Source organism: Eurypyga helias, unplaced genomic scaffold, assembly GCF_000690775.1.
Source record: "Eurypyga helias isolate BGI_N326 unplaced genomic scaffold, ASM69077v1 scaffold13174, whole genome shotgun sequence".
NCBI classification, from domain to species: Eukaryota; Metazoa; Chordata; class Aves; order Eurypygiformes; family Eurypygidae; genus Eurypyga; species Eurypyga helias.
The window spans coordinates 72125-89462 of NW_010244445.1; the positions used below are offsets into that span (position 1 = coordinate 72125).

The 17338-nt window shown below is 39.8% G+C and overlaps 1 protein-coding gene across 1 annotated transcript in view; it reads right to left on the bottom strand.

Annotated features, from left to right (window-relative positions):
• The window catches only part of PCNT (pericentrin), an 83024-nt gene extending 66705 nt beyond the window's left edge, over positions 1–16319 (bottom strand). The window contains 11 exon segments of the mRNA XM_010149762.1: positions 278–452; positions 624–682; positions 2529–2784; positions 3806–3982; positions 4185–4277; positions 4367–6757; positions 7357–7521; positions 9089–9232; positions 10628–10807; positions 13742–13969; positions 16305–16319. Of these exon segments, the coding sequence (XP_010148064.1) occupies positions 278–452; positions 624–682; positions 2529–2784; positions 3806–3982; positions 4185–4277; positions 4367–6757; positions 7357–7521; positions 9089–9232; positions 10628–10807; positions 13742–13969; positions 16305–16319 (3883 nt within the window).
• Between the last annotated feature and the right edge of the window lie 1019 nt (positions 16320–17338).

Here is a 17338-nt window from a genome sequence, read left to right on the forward strand (position 1 = left end):
GCCAGTTTTCAGCTGGCAGCAAAACAGCACCTCCCTTTAATAGGTCTGAAGGAAATCATACTCCACCTCACATGCTGAGCAAGTCAAAACGCAACACACCTAAGCTGTAAACAACTCTTCGAGTACATCCTGTTTCCTACAGTCTCATGCCATCAACCCAGTTTTTAAGTAAGAATATATGGATGTATCTTGTATTTATTTTCTATACAGATTCTAAAAACAGTTAGCTTTGGCATTGTTCAATAAAGACAATGGCTTCCCAGACCATGGCACTTACTTTTAGACTGTTCGTTCTCAAGAGAAAGCAGCTCCAGCTCTGTTTTGACTTTTTCTAATTCCATTTCCAGAGTTTTCTGCAGTTCTACCATTTCAGTCTGATGTTTTTCTGACAGCTCTTGACATGTGTTTTTTAAACGCATCTCGGACTCCAATTCCCAGTCTCTTTTGAGAGTCTAAGGAGCAAGACACGTTATTGAAGCAGACATTTAGTAAGCAAGGACTCTTTTTTTCTCTTCCATTTATTTGTCCTTTACAATAAAGGTGTAGTAGACACTGGACTTCTACCAGCTCTAGTTTACTGAAAGGAGTTGTACTTTTTCATATATGAAAACCATAATTTGTACCTCTAATGCCTGGATATGTGTCTCTTCCATTTCCAATTCTATTTTCTTTTTCTGATCAACTGTGAAATAAAATACTACTTATTAATAAACGTACATAAAATGTTACATTTAAATGATAAGCAGAAATATGGACGAGATTCCCATTTTCCACATCAAATTCAAGGCTTGAATAGGTAGGCATGCAGCAGTGTAAGGTACTGGATTCTATTCAAAGCTGCTGTTATGCTGCATTTACTGTCATTTTAGAAAATAAGCATCTAGCAGTCACAACTGCAAAGTCAGCCCTGATGGCTAAGTTCAGCTTAATCAGCAAAGGAAAGTCTGCTTAAACCTACACAGAGCAAGATATTAAAAAAAAAAAGATTAAAAGACATATATATATATATATGACCCACACCTTTATTCCTAAAGATAACATTTCAAATGCCTGTCAATGTCATTTTAGATGCCAGCATTTCACTGCACATCAGTATTAGGTGTTTGAATCATCTCTATCTCCAGAGACACACCAAGAGAGTAGCAGGTGGCAACAGCTAGTAGGTAACTCTTCACATTTCTTCTAAAAATGTCTGGGAAACAGACTGCAAGACAGATGGTATTATCTGCTCAATTATCACTGACACCAATGGCTTCTTCTTTCCCAGCTCCTTCCCAGTCTCATTCCAACTCCCTGTTCAGCATCTTTCTTAATCTGCAAGAACTCTGTAAAGGCCTATCAGTCCCCTTCTCACAGCTTCCAAGTTCCGCTGCCTTAGCTTACAGCCTTGTTTCAAGTCTTTCGGGAAGAAATGAGAACTCAGACTAAGATGGTGCCAGGTACCCGGCTAATGCTCCACTCAAGGAAGAAATATCAGCTAAGCTACAAGACAGTATCCCAGAAATCAAGTGAGTTGGGTCTTGATCAGTCATTGCCTCCCTAAAGAGAAATGTCTTTCCTCTTGCCCCTCAGTATCCGTAACTCCCCACTTTCTGCATCATCTGATTCCAGATTCTCTTTCTCAGACCCTACATTCAAGCACTTGTGAGTGGTTACATCCATAATTAATTACATTGCCAAAACACACGTAAACATCTTAAGAGCTGCATCCAGACCTCCTCCAGCTCCCAAATCCCACCACACTATCACTTCACAAATGGTTTCCTACTCTCAGGTCAAAAAGGCACAGCCCTAAAACATTCTCTTCCTCCCAGAGAGGGTGAGCTAAAGGAACGGTTCCTACACTTCTTCATTGAGTTGTTGCAGACCTCAGCTTTCTCCAGAAATTCCTCAAGCTCTGGCATACAGGTCAGAAATGGCCACCTGATCTGAGGCAGGTATCTCAAACAATGCCAAGAGCACCATCAGCAGGCCTTCAGCACTATGAAGTTCAGCCTTCCTCTTGCCGATGTCAAAATCAATCTTAGACCAAACACATCTCAAAGGACACCCAGCTGCGCGTTCTCACTGCGCCTTTCAGTTCCTTTCCAACTCCCTTCCCTCCTCCTGAAATCACTGAGAGGGCAAGCCAGGAAGCACTTCCGTATCTTGTCAGTAGTCGCTCCTGACTCAGGGCATAAAAATCCTTAAGAAATGTAAGGGGTAAGGGCTCTCTTTGCACTGATAAAATTCTTTGAGAGCTCTGTCTAATGCCTCCTGAAAGCAACTAGTTCAGTCCAGTGCTATTTTACAGAAATAGCAGCAAAACACCCATACAGTTGAAGAAAAATTGAACTTAGGTCTGGACAACTTCATTTCCACATGCAAGACATGCACTCTTGCACATGCCCATCTAGGCACTGTCCCTGCTCAGGGCAACACCAGCTGTCAGTCAAAAGGCCAGCTCTACATAAAGACAGGAACCTGTGGAGGAAGAAAAATACTGACAGGGTTTCAATTTCTCATCCATTATTCACAAATTTTAATACCTAGTTCTTGCTGGTACTTTGACTTAAGGTCTTCTTTTTCCTTCAGACACTGTTCTTTAACCTTCTCCCACTCCAGCTGATGGCGACTCTGCAGAATCGCTAACTCTTGAGCCCGCTTATCATTGAGCATCTCCCGTAATTCCATAAGGGCAGTTTCCTTCTCTTTTCTCAGGTTAGACTGCGTAAGCTCAAGCTGAGAGGTGTGCATATTATTTAAGCTCAGGCGTAAAGTTTCCAGTTCAAGGCTGTGCAGTGTCTGTAATGGAGAAGAAAAAGGGGGTTTCCTCCATTTCACTAGAGAAACGTGTTCACTTTTTTCCTCACCGACTTCAGTTGCAATTGCTTTCAACTGCTGGACACATCTAAGTTCTGCCTTGGAGAGGGTTTCTTCATGGCAGGGAGAGAACCCTGAAAATAAGCTGACTTTTGTTACAATGAGATTTGCCTAACATTTTCAGTGCAACACGAAGGGCTTTCCTTACCTGTCTCTTAACTCCATCTCCCACCAAATACCTTCTACCTCTCCTCTTCCTCACAGTGCCATCAGGGAAGAACACAAACTCACCCCAACCCTTCAGTGTCTATTAAAAAAAATTCCTCGTATTTGCTATTGGTTGTAATTTGTTAAAAAGCAAAATTCTGAAGCGGTTTTGGAAAAGGGAAAATACAACTCACCATACCTCACTAAAACAACTGAGGAATATCCAACAGTTAAAGTGGCAGCTAAACCAGACCAACCAAACTTTTCAATCCCTAAATTAACTAAACAGTACACTGATGTCTCTTAATTAGACCTAACACCAGACATATTCTTTCCATTTCCATTTTTCATTTAGTGGAAGTGTTCAAAACCCCAGTAAGTATTTAGAAGAAAGTCAGGTTTACCTAAGTTTAGCACAAAAGCATCCTGAATTTCATTAGTGGGAAAGTTAAAAAGTGGGAGAGGTTTAGTATATTTTATAAGTTTTTAGTTCATTTTATTAATTTTTGTTAAACTTATCAAGACATGAGAAATTAAAAAGTTGGGGTTTTTTTCTTTAAACCCATCACTTGAAGCACCCAGTTTTGTTCAGAATTAATGTTAAAATACAACTGCACTGAGGATCCTGGAAACCTCCTGTAGAACATCTCCACTACCACCCACCAAGGGATCACTCCATGTTTTCAACGGCAGCGTTACACACAAGAGCACACATACCATGCCCCAAAGTCAAGGAGCCTTCTCTCCGCAACAGCCGGGTAACCACTACAGTAACTGCTCTCTTCCTTTATTTTACCTGCGACTGGAGCTGAGCTTGCTCAATCTCTGCTCTGTGCGTGGCTGCCATTTGCTGCCGAAGTTCATCTAACAGGTGCTGCCGTTCTTTATTTAGCTCAGCGTGGAGCTTCTCCATTTCCTCTTCATGTTTAGTAATCAGTTCAGAGATTTCACGATCATGCTCTCGTTCGTGTACCTGCCGAGGATACTCAGATAAAGACCTTTCTTCAAAACAAGGTTAGTTAGCCCCCAGATGAATTACTGAGCCAAAATTCTCTCCTCCTGGCCCCAAATCAAAGACGCCATGGAAAAGAGAATTAAGACTTTTATACTGCTTAAATGACAAACAACACGACATGAGTGTATTTTTCTGAAATAAACCTGATTACAGCAGTTACCTTTTTTATTAAAGCAATCTGTTCCTTCCTTTCTTCTTCCAACTTCTGCTGTTTTTCCACTTGATCTTTTATCTCAGCATTTAATTCTTCTATCTGAAAACAGGCATGCAAACATTTACAATGAATGACTACCTTCAGCATTCTGAAATCCCAAGGCTCCTGCCATTATCGGCGTTTCCTACCTCTTTCTTGTGCATCAAACTCACTTTAGTTAATTCAGCAAGGTGCTGAGTCTCCATTCTATCCATTTCCTCTTTGTAATGTTTCACCACCTCAGACTGTGCCTCCTGTGCAGCTTGTGCAGACTGAAACGACTCCTGCAAGCGAGCCTCAAGCTCTAAACAAACCTTCTTCAAATGGTCAATTTCTTCAGTTAGCTGGCTTTGTTTCTCAGTGTGTTCAGCACTTTTTGCCATTATTTCAGCATGAAGTTTATGAATTTCTAGGTTGCTGAAGTTCAACCTGTCCTCATATCCCAGTCTTTCACACTCCTGTATTTCTTTGAGGTTTTTCATTTCAGCATTAAGTTCGTGTATGTTTTTCTCGAGATCCTCAATGATGCTAGCATTCTCTGCTAACGTTTTTTCTGCTTTTATCAGATCCTCCTCCAAGCCTGATAATCGTTCTCCTAAGGCTGTTTTTTCTGTCAGTAGAAGTGCTAAATTTTGTTCTTTATTACTGATTTCAGCTTTGAGCAACTCCTGTTCTTTTAGCAATGTTTCTTCAGATACAGTTTTCTGACCAAGCAACTCTGCTATTGTCTGGTTTTTAGCCTTCTGAGCATCAAGCTGGCTTTGCATTTGATCCCTTTGACTTTGCAAAGCCGCTAACTGACGTCCAAAAAGAGACTGTACTTCACTCGTTACGGAATCAGAAGCTGTTTTCTGCTCTTGAACGTCTCTCACTAATTGCTCTTGAGTTCGTAGCTGCACCATCAGCATTTCTCTTTCCTCCTGGAGGTCTTTTACCATCTCTTGCCAGGTAGAGGCTTTTGACACTTGTGCATAAGGCTCGATAGCACAGTAAGGTTGATCTCCACCCTCTCCCTGCTGCTTTACTAGAAACATTATTTTGTTTTCAAGTTCTTTCTCCTTCTGTGTTTTTTCAAGAAGTTCTTTTTCACAACGGATCCGCGCTTCACGTTCCTCATCCAGTTCCACATGCATATGAGAAAGCTCAGCCATTACTTTTTCCCATTTTCCAACAGCTTCTTGGGTGTCCTGATAAGATTTCTTCAAGGCTGACTCCCTCTCTTGGAGCTGCTCAGTTAGCTTCAAACATCTCTCTACTAAACAAGTTGTCTCATCGTCCTTTACATCACTGTGGTCACTTACTTTGTTTTGCTGCAGGGAACTATCTGACAAAAATGAAACAAAGGCTTCTGCTTCCACCTCGGTCTCTTCAAAAGTCTCTTGAGCCAAACTGCTAGGACATGCTTCCTCATCAAGGCCAAAGTTTAATGGGGGAGGGATAAAATCTCTGCTGGGTTCTAGCAGTACACTACTGTCTAACCCATACCTGCTGCACCTACCTTCTTCAATGGCATAACCTTCGGAAGTGCTGGACACATACGAGTCTTCTGGTCCTTCCGTGGAGATGAGGTATTTAGCCAATATGCCTTCCTCACCACTGAAAAGCCCTAGTTCTGACAAGTGTTCTTCAGACAGGTTATCTCCTGCACTACTTTCATTATTCTCTGTCTTCTCCGAATTCCTAATCTCTTCTAATTGATCCCTTGAGGAATCTACTCCCAAATCATGCTGGAACTTTACTTGTTTGAGAACGAGCTCATCTTCACCTTCCAGCTGGTGTGGTTTTTGCCTTGTACCTCTATGTTCTTCAGCCTCATAAAGTTGCTTTTCATTTAATTCCCGGATGAAAGTATTCAGTTTCTGAATCTCTTCATTTAAGGACTGTTTTTCTTGTTTATATTGCTCAGCTTCCTTGACCTGCTCTTCTGCATCAGAAAGTTGAGACTTCAGCCCATCAATTAAAGCCTTGTGTTTAGTCTCAATTTCAGATTTTTCTCTCTGGAAGTCTTCCTGTTGGTTTTCAAGTTTCCTTTGCAAATTTTCTTTATTAACTTCACACTCATGAAGACTATTCTTTAAGTCAATTATTATGCCATTCAAATTCTGAATGTGTTCTTCAGAATGCAGAGCACGGAGATCTTTTTTTAACTGCTCAAGATCATTCTTATATTTTAAAACAATTTCTTCTTTGTATACCTGCTTGACTTCTGCAATCTCTCTTCTGTGGAGCTTCTCCTGCTCAGCCCTCAAGTTCTCCAACTGTCTGCAAATATCCTTTTCATGTCTGATTTTCAGTTCTTCAATACGTTGTTGTTCTTTCATTTTGGATAAAGCTATTTCATTTTTTAATTCTGTTATTTCTGAGTCCCGGAGAAAAAGGGTATGTTGTAGCACAGACAAGCTAACTCTTTCCAATGTCAGTAGATCTTGAAGACTTTTAATATGTTGTTCCTTTTCTTCTATACTTTTGTACAGCTCTTGCACTGTATCTTTCCTATCCTCTTCCATCTGTGACAACAGATTTTCCTTATCTTCAATATTCTTAAAAATAAAATATAACATATAAAATATGTCGTTTTACCTTCCTTAAGCCTCATGTTTTTAATGTATCTTCACAAAAACTATTTACTCTTAAGTACAGGTACATCATTGGCCTAGGCCTTGAGAGTGGGAAGACTTTTCAAATGTGGTAACAAATATCAAATTGTACAAGCCACTGACTCCAGAAGGAAAGAAAATAGTGGCTGTCTCAAACTTTGGGTATTTTAATTTAAAAAACAATAACAGTTAAAAAAACACCTTTAAAACTTGAAAATTTGGAAGTGTTTTGGAATTTTCATTTGGAAATTAAATTTAAATAAAATTTTGAAAATTAAAACTAAAAGTAAATTTTAACAATTAAAATTTTAAATTGTGAGCAGATATTTTACATAGTTGAATATAATTACCTTCAGAAAAACAGATTTTTAATTCCATACTAAAGTGTAGTTTCAGTCCTGAACCATCAATGTTACCTCAAGCACAAATTAAATGTTCATTGCAGGATCTTCCTCCAAGTACCACCTTGGCTTGTGCAATTGCAACAAAAACCTATCTACCTAGGAACTCATAATTATAAAGGCCCTTTAAACAGTTTTTACCTCCTGAGGAGCCTCAAGCTGTACTTCCAGGTCACGCGCTTTCTGACGCAGCACCTCTAAATGTGCATTTTGCTCTCTGAGACGGTTCTGAAACAAGGACGTCTGCTGTTGGGCTTCTAACATTTCATTTTTGCCAGGGCTTTTACTCCTCAGCATCTCATTACCCTAAACACATAGAGGTACTCAGTCAGAAGTTTACATCAGAGTAACTCAGACAAGCTTCACTGTGTGCATAAAATACACTGTATTCATTTACTACAGATTTAACCTATGTCTTTCATTCTCAAGGAGTCTCCCAAAAAAGCCAGACAACACCTGTCATGTGTTGGATACTATCGCTTACTGTAAAGATACAAGTGTTAGATAATTCATCTCTGTGAAGCTCCCAAAACAGAGGGTGACTTCCAATGGACTGGACATACTGGTAAGAGGACAATGAACAAAACCAGTCTGCTCGGCAAAGGATTTACAGCTCAGTACTAAAGAGTATTTTTCCCTCCACCTCCCTCCAAATAGAAAGAGAACATTTACCCCTATGGGGGCAAAACAAAATGTGCTTTATTCATTTATAAAGCCTTTCCCCAAAGACTTTGCTAAGTCCAAGAAGATATTTAAGACAGCATTAGTACCTTCACCTGCCATCAAAGTTGATGTGCTTCCACAAACAATGTGCTTCATACTACCAGCCTTGTTTAGAATATGCCTGCAGTGCTATTTGGAGACTTTATCATTGTCTTTCACTGGTTTATGGTGCAAATCCCAGCGATCACCTGTAATTTTCACTATATTCTATATTTTGTCAATACCAGTCAGAATTGTAGACAGAAAGCAGTATTTTTTGTTCTTTTCCAAAGTTAGAATTTCATTTAGCAGGGGATTTATTTTCCAGGGCATGAGCAACTCAGGGAAGATAATCCCTGACTTCAGTAAGTCCCAGTTTTTCTTTTTAATTTTATTTTAACCCCTTTCCTATCCAGACATTTAAAACATGTAATCCCTCCTTGTGCAATTTTTATCTTGCAAACCTGAAATGGTAATTAAACATAAATATTACTCTTCTGAATATTCTACAAGGCTCCCAAGACAGCAGATATACAGGTGTTCAGAGAGAACAGCCACTAGAAGATGGGATATCACTGAAAAAGAATAAATGGGGTTTGGTTTGGGGTTTTTTTTAATAGATGAAAAGCTGCAGTATAGACCCATGATCAGCTAGTTGCCCTGAAGCAGGTTCCTGTGTGTCACAGGAGCTGCATCCACCGTCTTCAGTTTATTTTAAATCTCCTTCTTTGAGTCAAGTCACGTTACCTTAATGCAGCAAGTTTCTGTGTAACAGCTGAGCTGTTACAGTTGCTCATGCACAGACTTGGAGCTTTCTTTGCCTAAGGCAAGAAAAACTGATCGCACGTAAGACCGTATCGTTACGGTAATTCTTGTTGTTGTAAGTCCCAAACCATTAACAATATTGGGTAAAATTCCCTAACAAGGGCTAAACCAGTGGACGTGAAGTGTCACAACCTCCCAAACATTACACAAGCAAATAAGTGGAACACACAAGTATGTCTCCAGGACTTCTCCCTATCAACTGAGAAAACTGCCTTGCCCTGAAATCATTTTCACTGCTGCACTGCAACCTGACCTGTGAAGAACATATGTAATATGTATTTACTTTCATGTTCCAAACCTGTTCTTCCTCTCTTTGTAAGGAAACAAAACCTGGAGGAGAGCACACCTGCTGTAACTGAAGTTGTAAATCGTGGATCTGACCACCTACACGGGAAGCCTCTTCCTGTAGGTCATCCCGATCCTCCTCTGCCTGTTGAAGGCAGCTTGTTAGTTTCCCAAGGATTTCACTCTGCTCTTGGATGGTGGTTTCCTACATGAATCACAAGTGCACTTTTTAAATTAAAATGTTCTTAACATATTAGGAACCCAGTAAGTTTTCTTAAAGCAAAGCTGTTAGATTCTATAGTTATACATAACTTCTAACAAACTTGCACCAAAGGACCAGAAATATTTGTGTTCAAACATGATGGCAGGCATGATGAAAGAGGGGTCTATGTTGATCTCAAAGAGGTGACAAACCTAATCAGAAGTGACTTTTAAAACAAATGATAGGATACCACTGATAAACACTTTTACTTAAAAATTGTGTAGCTCTTAACTGATGTAAAAGCAAGCAAGTTTTCTACAGGATATAATGAATAGTTAGTACCCCCTAAATTGTTTCTTATCTGTCAGCTCTTCTTTTCAGGCATGTGAGAGAAGGCTAATAAAATAGGATTAATGTATGCCATCTCACGTTAACTTTTTCAGTTTATTTCTCACCAATAGGAAATGTCTGTTTCCCAGTCCTAAAAGGAGAAAACCCAACAAGTAAAGGGGGAAGTAACTATTCTTCAAAAGCACCTGCTCATTTACCTTTTTATAGAAATGTTGAAGAAAGGGAATTCAAAATACCTTTTTTTAATCTTTTGGGAGAGGAGAAGGTACATGTCAGTTCAGTAAAGTTTAACTTATCCTACTTAATCATTTGTCCATACAAAAAAAAACCCACCCCCAAAACCAAAAAGCCACATTTACAAATATTCAAAAGACGTGAATGATCTGTGGGAGGAAGAGTCACAGGGGGTTGGTGGTGGTGATGCCGTCCCGTGTGAACATCTGAGAAGCAGCTTAGCTGCATCCACAACGTAGTTTTCAGGCATATCCACAGAAACATTGACATTTCAATAGCTACTTCCTTTTCAATAGTTTGAACACTATTTTGGGGGTTGGTTTGCATCATTTTTCAGCATGATCTTGCTATCTAATATATATATTTTTGAAGTCGGGATTTATAACAATACAAGTCCCATGTTTTTACATTCAGCCCCTACCTCAGCGTATGACTAACTATACTTACCTTACCAGTTCTTGCAGGTTCTCTCTGTAAAGGCCTACTCCTCAATACAGTAAGAAAATTTATCAGTAAAATCTAATAGCAAGTGTCCAACCATTTCTCAGCAGAAGAATTCAACTATGTATTTCATAAAAACTCTCTAAAAATAGAAGCATTTCAAATTGAATTTTACTGTCACTTGACTCAAGCAATATGAACTCCTGGATGCTGGTGAATGGAAAACCTCAGTACTGATTTTCACAGTTCATGTTAGTAAGATGAAGTACTTCTCAATAAAAAACAACATTTATTTTGAGTTTTGCCTCCTAAATATTTTTACAATTAAAATAAAGTAGTATTGTCCCCATTATCCAATTCTACGAAACATACCTGAAGCTTCATAGAGTCACTGTGCTGGGTAAGGTGTTCCTCTAGCTCGTCCATCTGTGCAGTGAGTCTTTCAACTGCATCCTGTTTCTCCCAAAGTCTGTTCTCTAACTCAGCTATTCTCGTCTGACACACCTGAGCATCAAGCTCACCGTATTCTGCAGCAGAATTTATTGTAACTTTCTTCACAAAAGAAACAAAAATGTATTTATTCACTAAAACAATATACCATTCCTGGGTTTTGATTACTCTGAATATAAATTCAATCTTAAATTCTGGACAAATTCTAGTCTAAATGAATTCAACATTGGGACTTTACATATAATGATTCTATTAAATACAAAGTCCTTAATTCTTAAAAACTTCAAAAAATAAATTTCATAAATAAGATATTTTCATGTAACACTTCAAGGTGCAAAAGCAAATCTGGGAGAAGAGCCTTGTGATTCTATAGCACTAAATTGTGGCAAAGTGACATTTGGACACGTGTTGCGATTTAAAATACATTCCAGCTTACAAGTGGGCAGGGGTGGGAATACTACCAAAACTGAACAAAGTTCTTATACACATCTGTGCTGACTGGAGAAAAGAATAATGCAGAGTTCTTGGCTTAACACTACATTGAAGTGAAAGCAGCTATTTCAAATACATATTCAACATACTCTGAGCCTCTATGGTCTTTACCAGCAAAACAAAGCAGCAAGTACAAAGAGAGAAGCTGCTCCAACCAACAGTGTGGTTTCTCTGGAGCAATACTGTTACAGTTCTCACAGAGGAGACAGAGTCTTGTACTTTATTTTAAATATTTAGGGGTTTTAATGTATGAAACAAAGAATGAGCCTAGTTTTCCATTAAAAACATCATTCAAATTTCTCTGGACAAGGTCCATGATTTCACTAAAACCAATTCTCTTAGCAACCAACTTTGCAGTTGGTACGTGTACGTACAGGTAAGAACCTGCTTCAGAGTGTAAAACAGTGAAGTCACATCACTTATCACATTTGATAACAACACTCTATAATGAATCATTTTAGCAACCAATTACCCATACTCCTTTCTTCCACACATATATCAGCATCTTTTACTAAAGATACATTCTTTCACACTTACTTCAGCCGCGTGATCATTCTGTACATCCCAGTTGGACACGTCAGCACTCCCCTGGTAACAAACACATAAACAAACTCACTAAATTATGGCCATTTTAAACATGCATAAAGAACAGCCAAATTATTTTGGAAACCCCTTAAGCACATGAGCCAGAAACATCCATGTTTTGAGACAACAGAGCAGCAAGAGAGACTGACCTTAATGCTCAACTCAGCTGGTCACCCATGGTTGAAATACATGCAAACAAAGCTAAAACTGGTATGAATGTCTACTCAGAAATTTAGGCCTGTCTCACCATTGATATTCAGTGTTTTCTCTTCTGCTTTCGTGGTTTGTAAACAGAGCTGAGCACACTTTAATCCATTATTAAATATTAGTAGCTGACAGGTGATTACTTAACAAACACGCTAAAAGTCGTTCAGACAATTACAAATGTACCACTCTTACCTAGCATATATGTAGCTTGGTGTACTTAATGTGGCTTGATATCCTGAAAGAGATTTACCTCTCACTGAATTCACAAAGATGACTGCAGCACTACTTAGAAAAAGCATGCCCATAACCCTCCCTGCATTTTGAACCTGCACAAAGTAGTTTTCAATGACTACTGGAGCCCTCTTCACATACTCTGGGAAAGCAATTCCATCTGCTTCACACACCAGCTTTTTTGATAAAAGCTGTTTAGAAGCAGTATGTGATTTTTGTTTGTTTGTTTTTTAATTTGAGTTCACATGAATGTAATAAGGATGCTGCCTACAATGCTATGGGTGAGTGACAAAATACTGTATGCTTTCTTCTTAGTGTGGACAGCTTGAAGTTTGGGGTTTTTTTGTAATAAAAGCTTTTGCAATGCTAATTATATTCAGGATATCCTGAAAGAACTCGGGATATTCTCACCACAGAAAGCAGGATAAATTATATCCTCCATTATTATCAGATTTGCAAATACACTAGTTCGATGCTACTGCTGTATGCCATGAAAACACAACAGCTGGAGGATGCAGAAGGCACACCTCCCCAGAACTCAACAACGCTTGCACAGACAACATGCTGAAATGCACCAGGAAACTACTTCCTAAACAGCCTCCCACACCAAGAAGGGCACAGTTTGCTGTAGCCAGAGAGTTGCCTTGTAGGTTCTGACACCTGTGAAAGCATTAGCCAACTGCTGCTGAAGAAAGTTGGGTCCCTATTTAAACAAAGCTGTTCCAAACCATGTTTTGCTTATTTGTATTACGAGACAAAGAGAGAAAGCGTCCCATGACAACAATCCACAGCCGATATAAAAATAAAAATCTTGCTTGTGAGCTGAAGCAACAAAGCAACTGCTTACTTCAGCAGACCAGTACATCTACTCGCTTGAGATTAACACACCTCTGCTACAGCACAAGCTATGTTTCTCTGTTCATTGACACGACTACAGGGCTGCCTCTAGAAGGTCATCAGTCCAAACCTACAGAAACCTATCAGGCACAGCCAGAGTCACATTTCAAACAGATTTGTCCAAGAATGTACCATCTGCACTAGCTTTACCATGGCTGCTAACAGCACGCTGGAATAAACTGTATTATTTCAGAAACCATTTAGCAAGTTCGAGCCAGCAAAGCAATGCAAAACCAAACTAATGCTGTGTATTATAAGGTCCTCACAGTTTTGCTCATCTATTACGCTTCTCAGTCTGGATTTGCCATTTCATGGAGTCACAGCCACAGAAGTCTGCTCAAAGAGAAGTTCATGGCAACGAAAGGTGAAAGACCTCGACTGAGCAGGCTAACAGCAGACACTTCCTCGACAATACCAGCCGTCCGGTCCATATAGTGGAGATGAGGTTTTTCAGTTATTTACATCAGTTGGTAAAGGAGTTAATTATTACAATCAAAAATACATCACTTGACTGACTTCTCGACAGTGCCAGACAACCAATACCCAATTAAGTAAAACAATCACCTGGAATACTTGTTATCTGCAGATGGAATGAAGTGAAAAGCAAGAAATATTGAGGTTTACCTCCGTTTCCATCGTTGTCTCTAGCAGGTTGGTGTCTTCAGCCTTACTCTCTAGCAGGTTGGTGTCTTCAGCCTTACTCTCTATACCCTTACCGTCATCTTGGGCTGCTAGTGTGTACTCTTCCTCCGGAACGTCATGTGTGTGGACAGACGAGCCCTTCCTCTTCGCCGTCTTTTTCTGCGACTGTGCGATGCCACTTTTTGTTTTTCGTTGTCTGAAGTAAGCAAACTGTGCAGAAAAGATTGGAAGAGGTAGAGGGAGAGGTAAGTGAGAAAAAGGTAGCAGGACCACAAGATTAACACACTCATGGGTGACAAAGATGCTATCTTGATAAAATATATACATCTGCAGAAAACCTGCTTTATCTTCCTACTTTCTACACCTTCAGAACATACTGGAAAATTGTGCAATTAAGCAAGAAATCTCACACCAGTACTAAAAACTCATTTCAATACAAGAATCGAATTTTACTCAGTGAAACTTTGTGTGTCAATGACAATCCAGAATTACAGCAAAACAGGTTAGTAAAGGAACGAGTTGCTAATATACTAGAATCATTATGAAAAAATAATAATTGAGCAGTCTTTCTGCCAGACCAGCAATAACAGTAACCCCCTACAAATATGTCTAAACAGATCTTTGCCAGCGTAAGCTTTAAGATTAAAATTAGCGGAAGTGAATCCTCATGCTCCTTCCTTGCCACCCCCTTAAGAGAATACAGCAAAACTTCCTAGCCAGAAAGCAGCCTACAATACATAAATAGAAAATCAATTAAGCCAGGTCATTTTAATTTCTTCTGTTGAAGAATCAGATGCTCTACTTTATCAGACTATCACAGCTCTACGAAGCACCAGGGACTTGCAAAGAATGTCACTGACAGAATTTATTACCCAACTTTCCTTAGCACCTTAAACAGCTTAAAAAGGATTATCGTATTTTCAACTCTAGTATTGTGTTTAGGCAGCATTTCCAAGTAACGTCTCCCTCACGGCATAAATCCAGATACCCTTCTCATCAGGAAAAAGCCTTCTCCAAGGTTACAACTACAGGTTATCAGCTGCACTGTTAACATATCCTTCTGATGAGATAAAATAGTCAAATGATGATGGGATGTACACACAATAGCCAAGCTCTACCTGCAGTGTATGTGAAAATCCACTGCTTGACAGCTTGGTTTTCCTGTGAAACAGCCACCATGCAGAAAAATCTTGATAATTTTTCATGTAACTTGAGAAACGGATTTAGTACCTTCCTTTCTCCTCACACCAATGCCATTACAGCAACTTCTACTTGACATCTGAGCTACTCTACAGGTACACACACACCTGCTACCCTGCTACAAGGTACATTTGCAGAAAAACACCAGTTTCTGAATAGCAGATAATATGTTTATGTACAAATAGCTTATTTGTAAGATCACATTCTGTAGCTTCCATAGCTATTAACACTGAACGCAGATTAAACAAAGACTGTCAGGTGCTGTGCTTATTATTTCATAATAAGCAAAACGAACAGAGCAGTGAATAAAGCTGTAGTGAGACACCAATACTGTTCTCTGAAATCAGCTGTTAACTCTAGCACTTACTGATGCCAATCTGGGTCAAAAATAGCTGTTTGCACTAATTAACCTGATAACATGGGGAAAAGGGATAGGATGAAACCTGCAGTAAAAATGGAGAGCAGAGGAAGCTGCTGAAACAGGAATAAAAAGGGGAAAATGGGAGTAAACTAATCAGGATGAGAAAGGAAAGGCAGAGAGAGTGGCTGTTACAGAGAGCAGTTAACGACTTCATGAAGGGAGACCACGTATTTGACATTAAAATACCAAGACTTGTCATGACTGAACATCTAAATGAGTATGATTTTTCTTAAATTCGCAGCTCAAAGAAAACTTACTTTGGCCCATTCACATGTATTAAACATATGAAATCATAATACATATCATGCCAAAATATCCAACTACTCCGAACTTCGACAGATCTACTGGACTTGTTGGTCCATGAAAGCATCTAGTGTTACATGCTCCAGATTTATGGCATCACTGGATGGGGAAAAGTGCTAGATAGGGCAGATCAGGATTCCAAAGCCTTCAATCAGCTACATGAATTTAAGTGTCATTGTAAGAGTATCAGCAGATAGAGCCATCCAACATGAAGTAGTGAGCGTGAATATGAAGAAAGCATTAAACAGTGATACACCCCATCCCAGTGAGACCCCATCAAGGCCCTTTTGACAGACCCAGTTCTCATTTTGCTTTCTAACAGCACGTGCAAAGGCGAAAGCTTCACTTTTCAAGCCAAGATGTCGCGTGTCACTGTAGCACCCAAAGCAGCTCTCCATAGAGAGGAGCACCCAGCCTTTCTGCGGGTACCAGTATACTGCAACTTCACTGCACCAGGACCAGTCACAGTGGCAACCGCCCGGCGACTCTGGATAGGTACGGTCAGCACCCCATGAGCATCACAGAACTAGAAGAACAAGCTTCACAGGTTTTTTGTCCAGTGATCCCCATCCTGATGAACTGCTACACTGAGGTCCTTCCACCTCATTACTGCAAGCTAACCGGCACCAGCGGCATGGCCCAGCAGAAAGGAAAGCTACAGCACATGCAGCACCGTTCAGCCCTCCCCAGCCTACCGCTCACATAATTTACTCCTTGACTTACTGCTTTACATGCTTCAGAAATTAGTACTGAGAGAATGACCACAGAAAATGGAACAGAGCAGAAAACCACATCAGCACCACACAAAGGTTGTTCAAATAAACCTTAGTCCACCTCCTAGATACGGTAAACACAAGCACAGGAGCTTGTAGACAAAACGCAGAAACATTTTGTGAAGCTTCCTCAAACTGATGAAGGGGGAAAACTGCCTGGAAAGCACTCCTTTTTGAGCTCCTACCATGTAACATGCAGGAACAGCAAACACTTCTCACACAGGAGGTAGGGCACATAGCAGCCTGTAACCAGAGGCACAGATGACCAAGGTGCATACTACCTAACTTAAGGTAAAAAAAAAAAAAAGCAAGGAGAAAACAGCAGCACTGAACACTTGGGGTTTGTCCTGCTTGTCAATTACTGCCTTGTTTATTAGACTTGCATTTATTAAAAATGGAAATCTGAAGTACCTGACACACTCTGTACATAGTGGCCAAATCATAACAATTTCCAGTTACTATAACAGTTGGAATTATTATCATTATTTGCTGATAAATGCATTTCAGTAATGGAGTTTTTATTCCTATATGAAAAAGAACATCACAAGTACTGGTATAAAGAGGAAAACACCCACATTATATTCCTTTCCCAAGCCATTCTTCAGCAGACTAAAATTTAAGGATATCGAAGTCAAGCTTTTTTTTTTTTTGGCAGGGAAGGCAAAAAACCCCACAGCAGTTCCCACCTCCCAGTTCAAGCAGTGAAGCATGACTGCATGGGGTGCTACCCCCAGGGCCTGGGACACACAGCTAGCCTCACGCTCCTCTGCCGCCGCGGTGAGGTGATGCAGGAATCTGATCTGGTTGAACGCTGACCATTTCTGTATCGGTCCAGAGATGGGATCACCTTAAGCTGCTGTAGGCCCACACCACAGAAAGGAA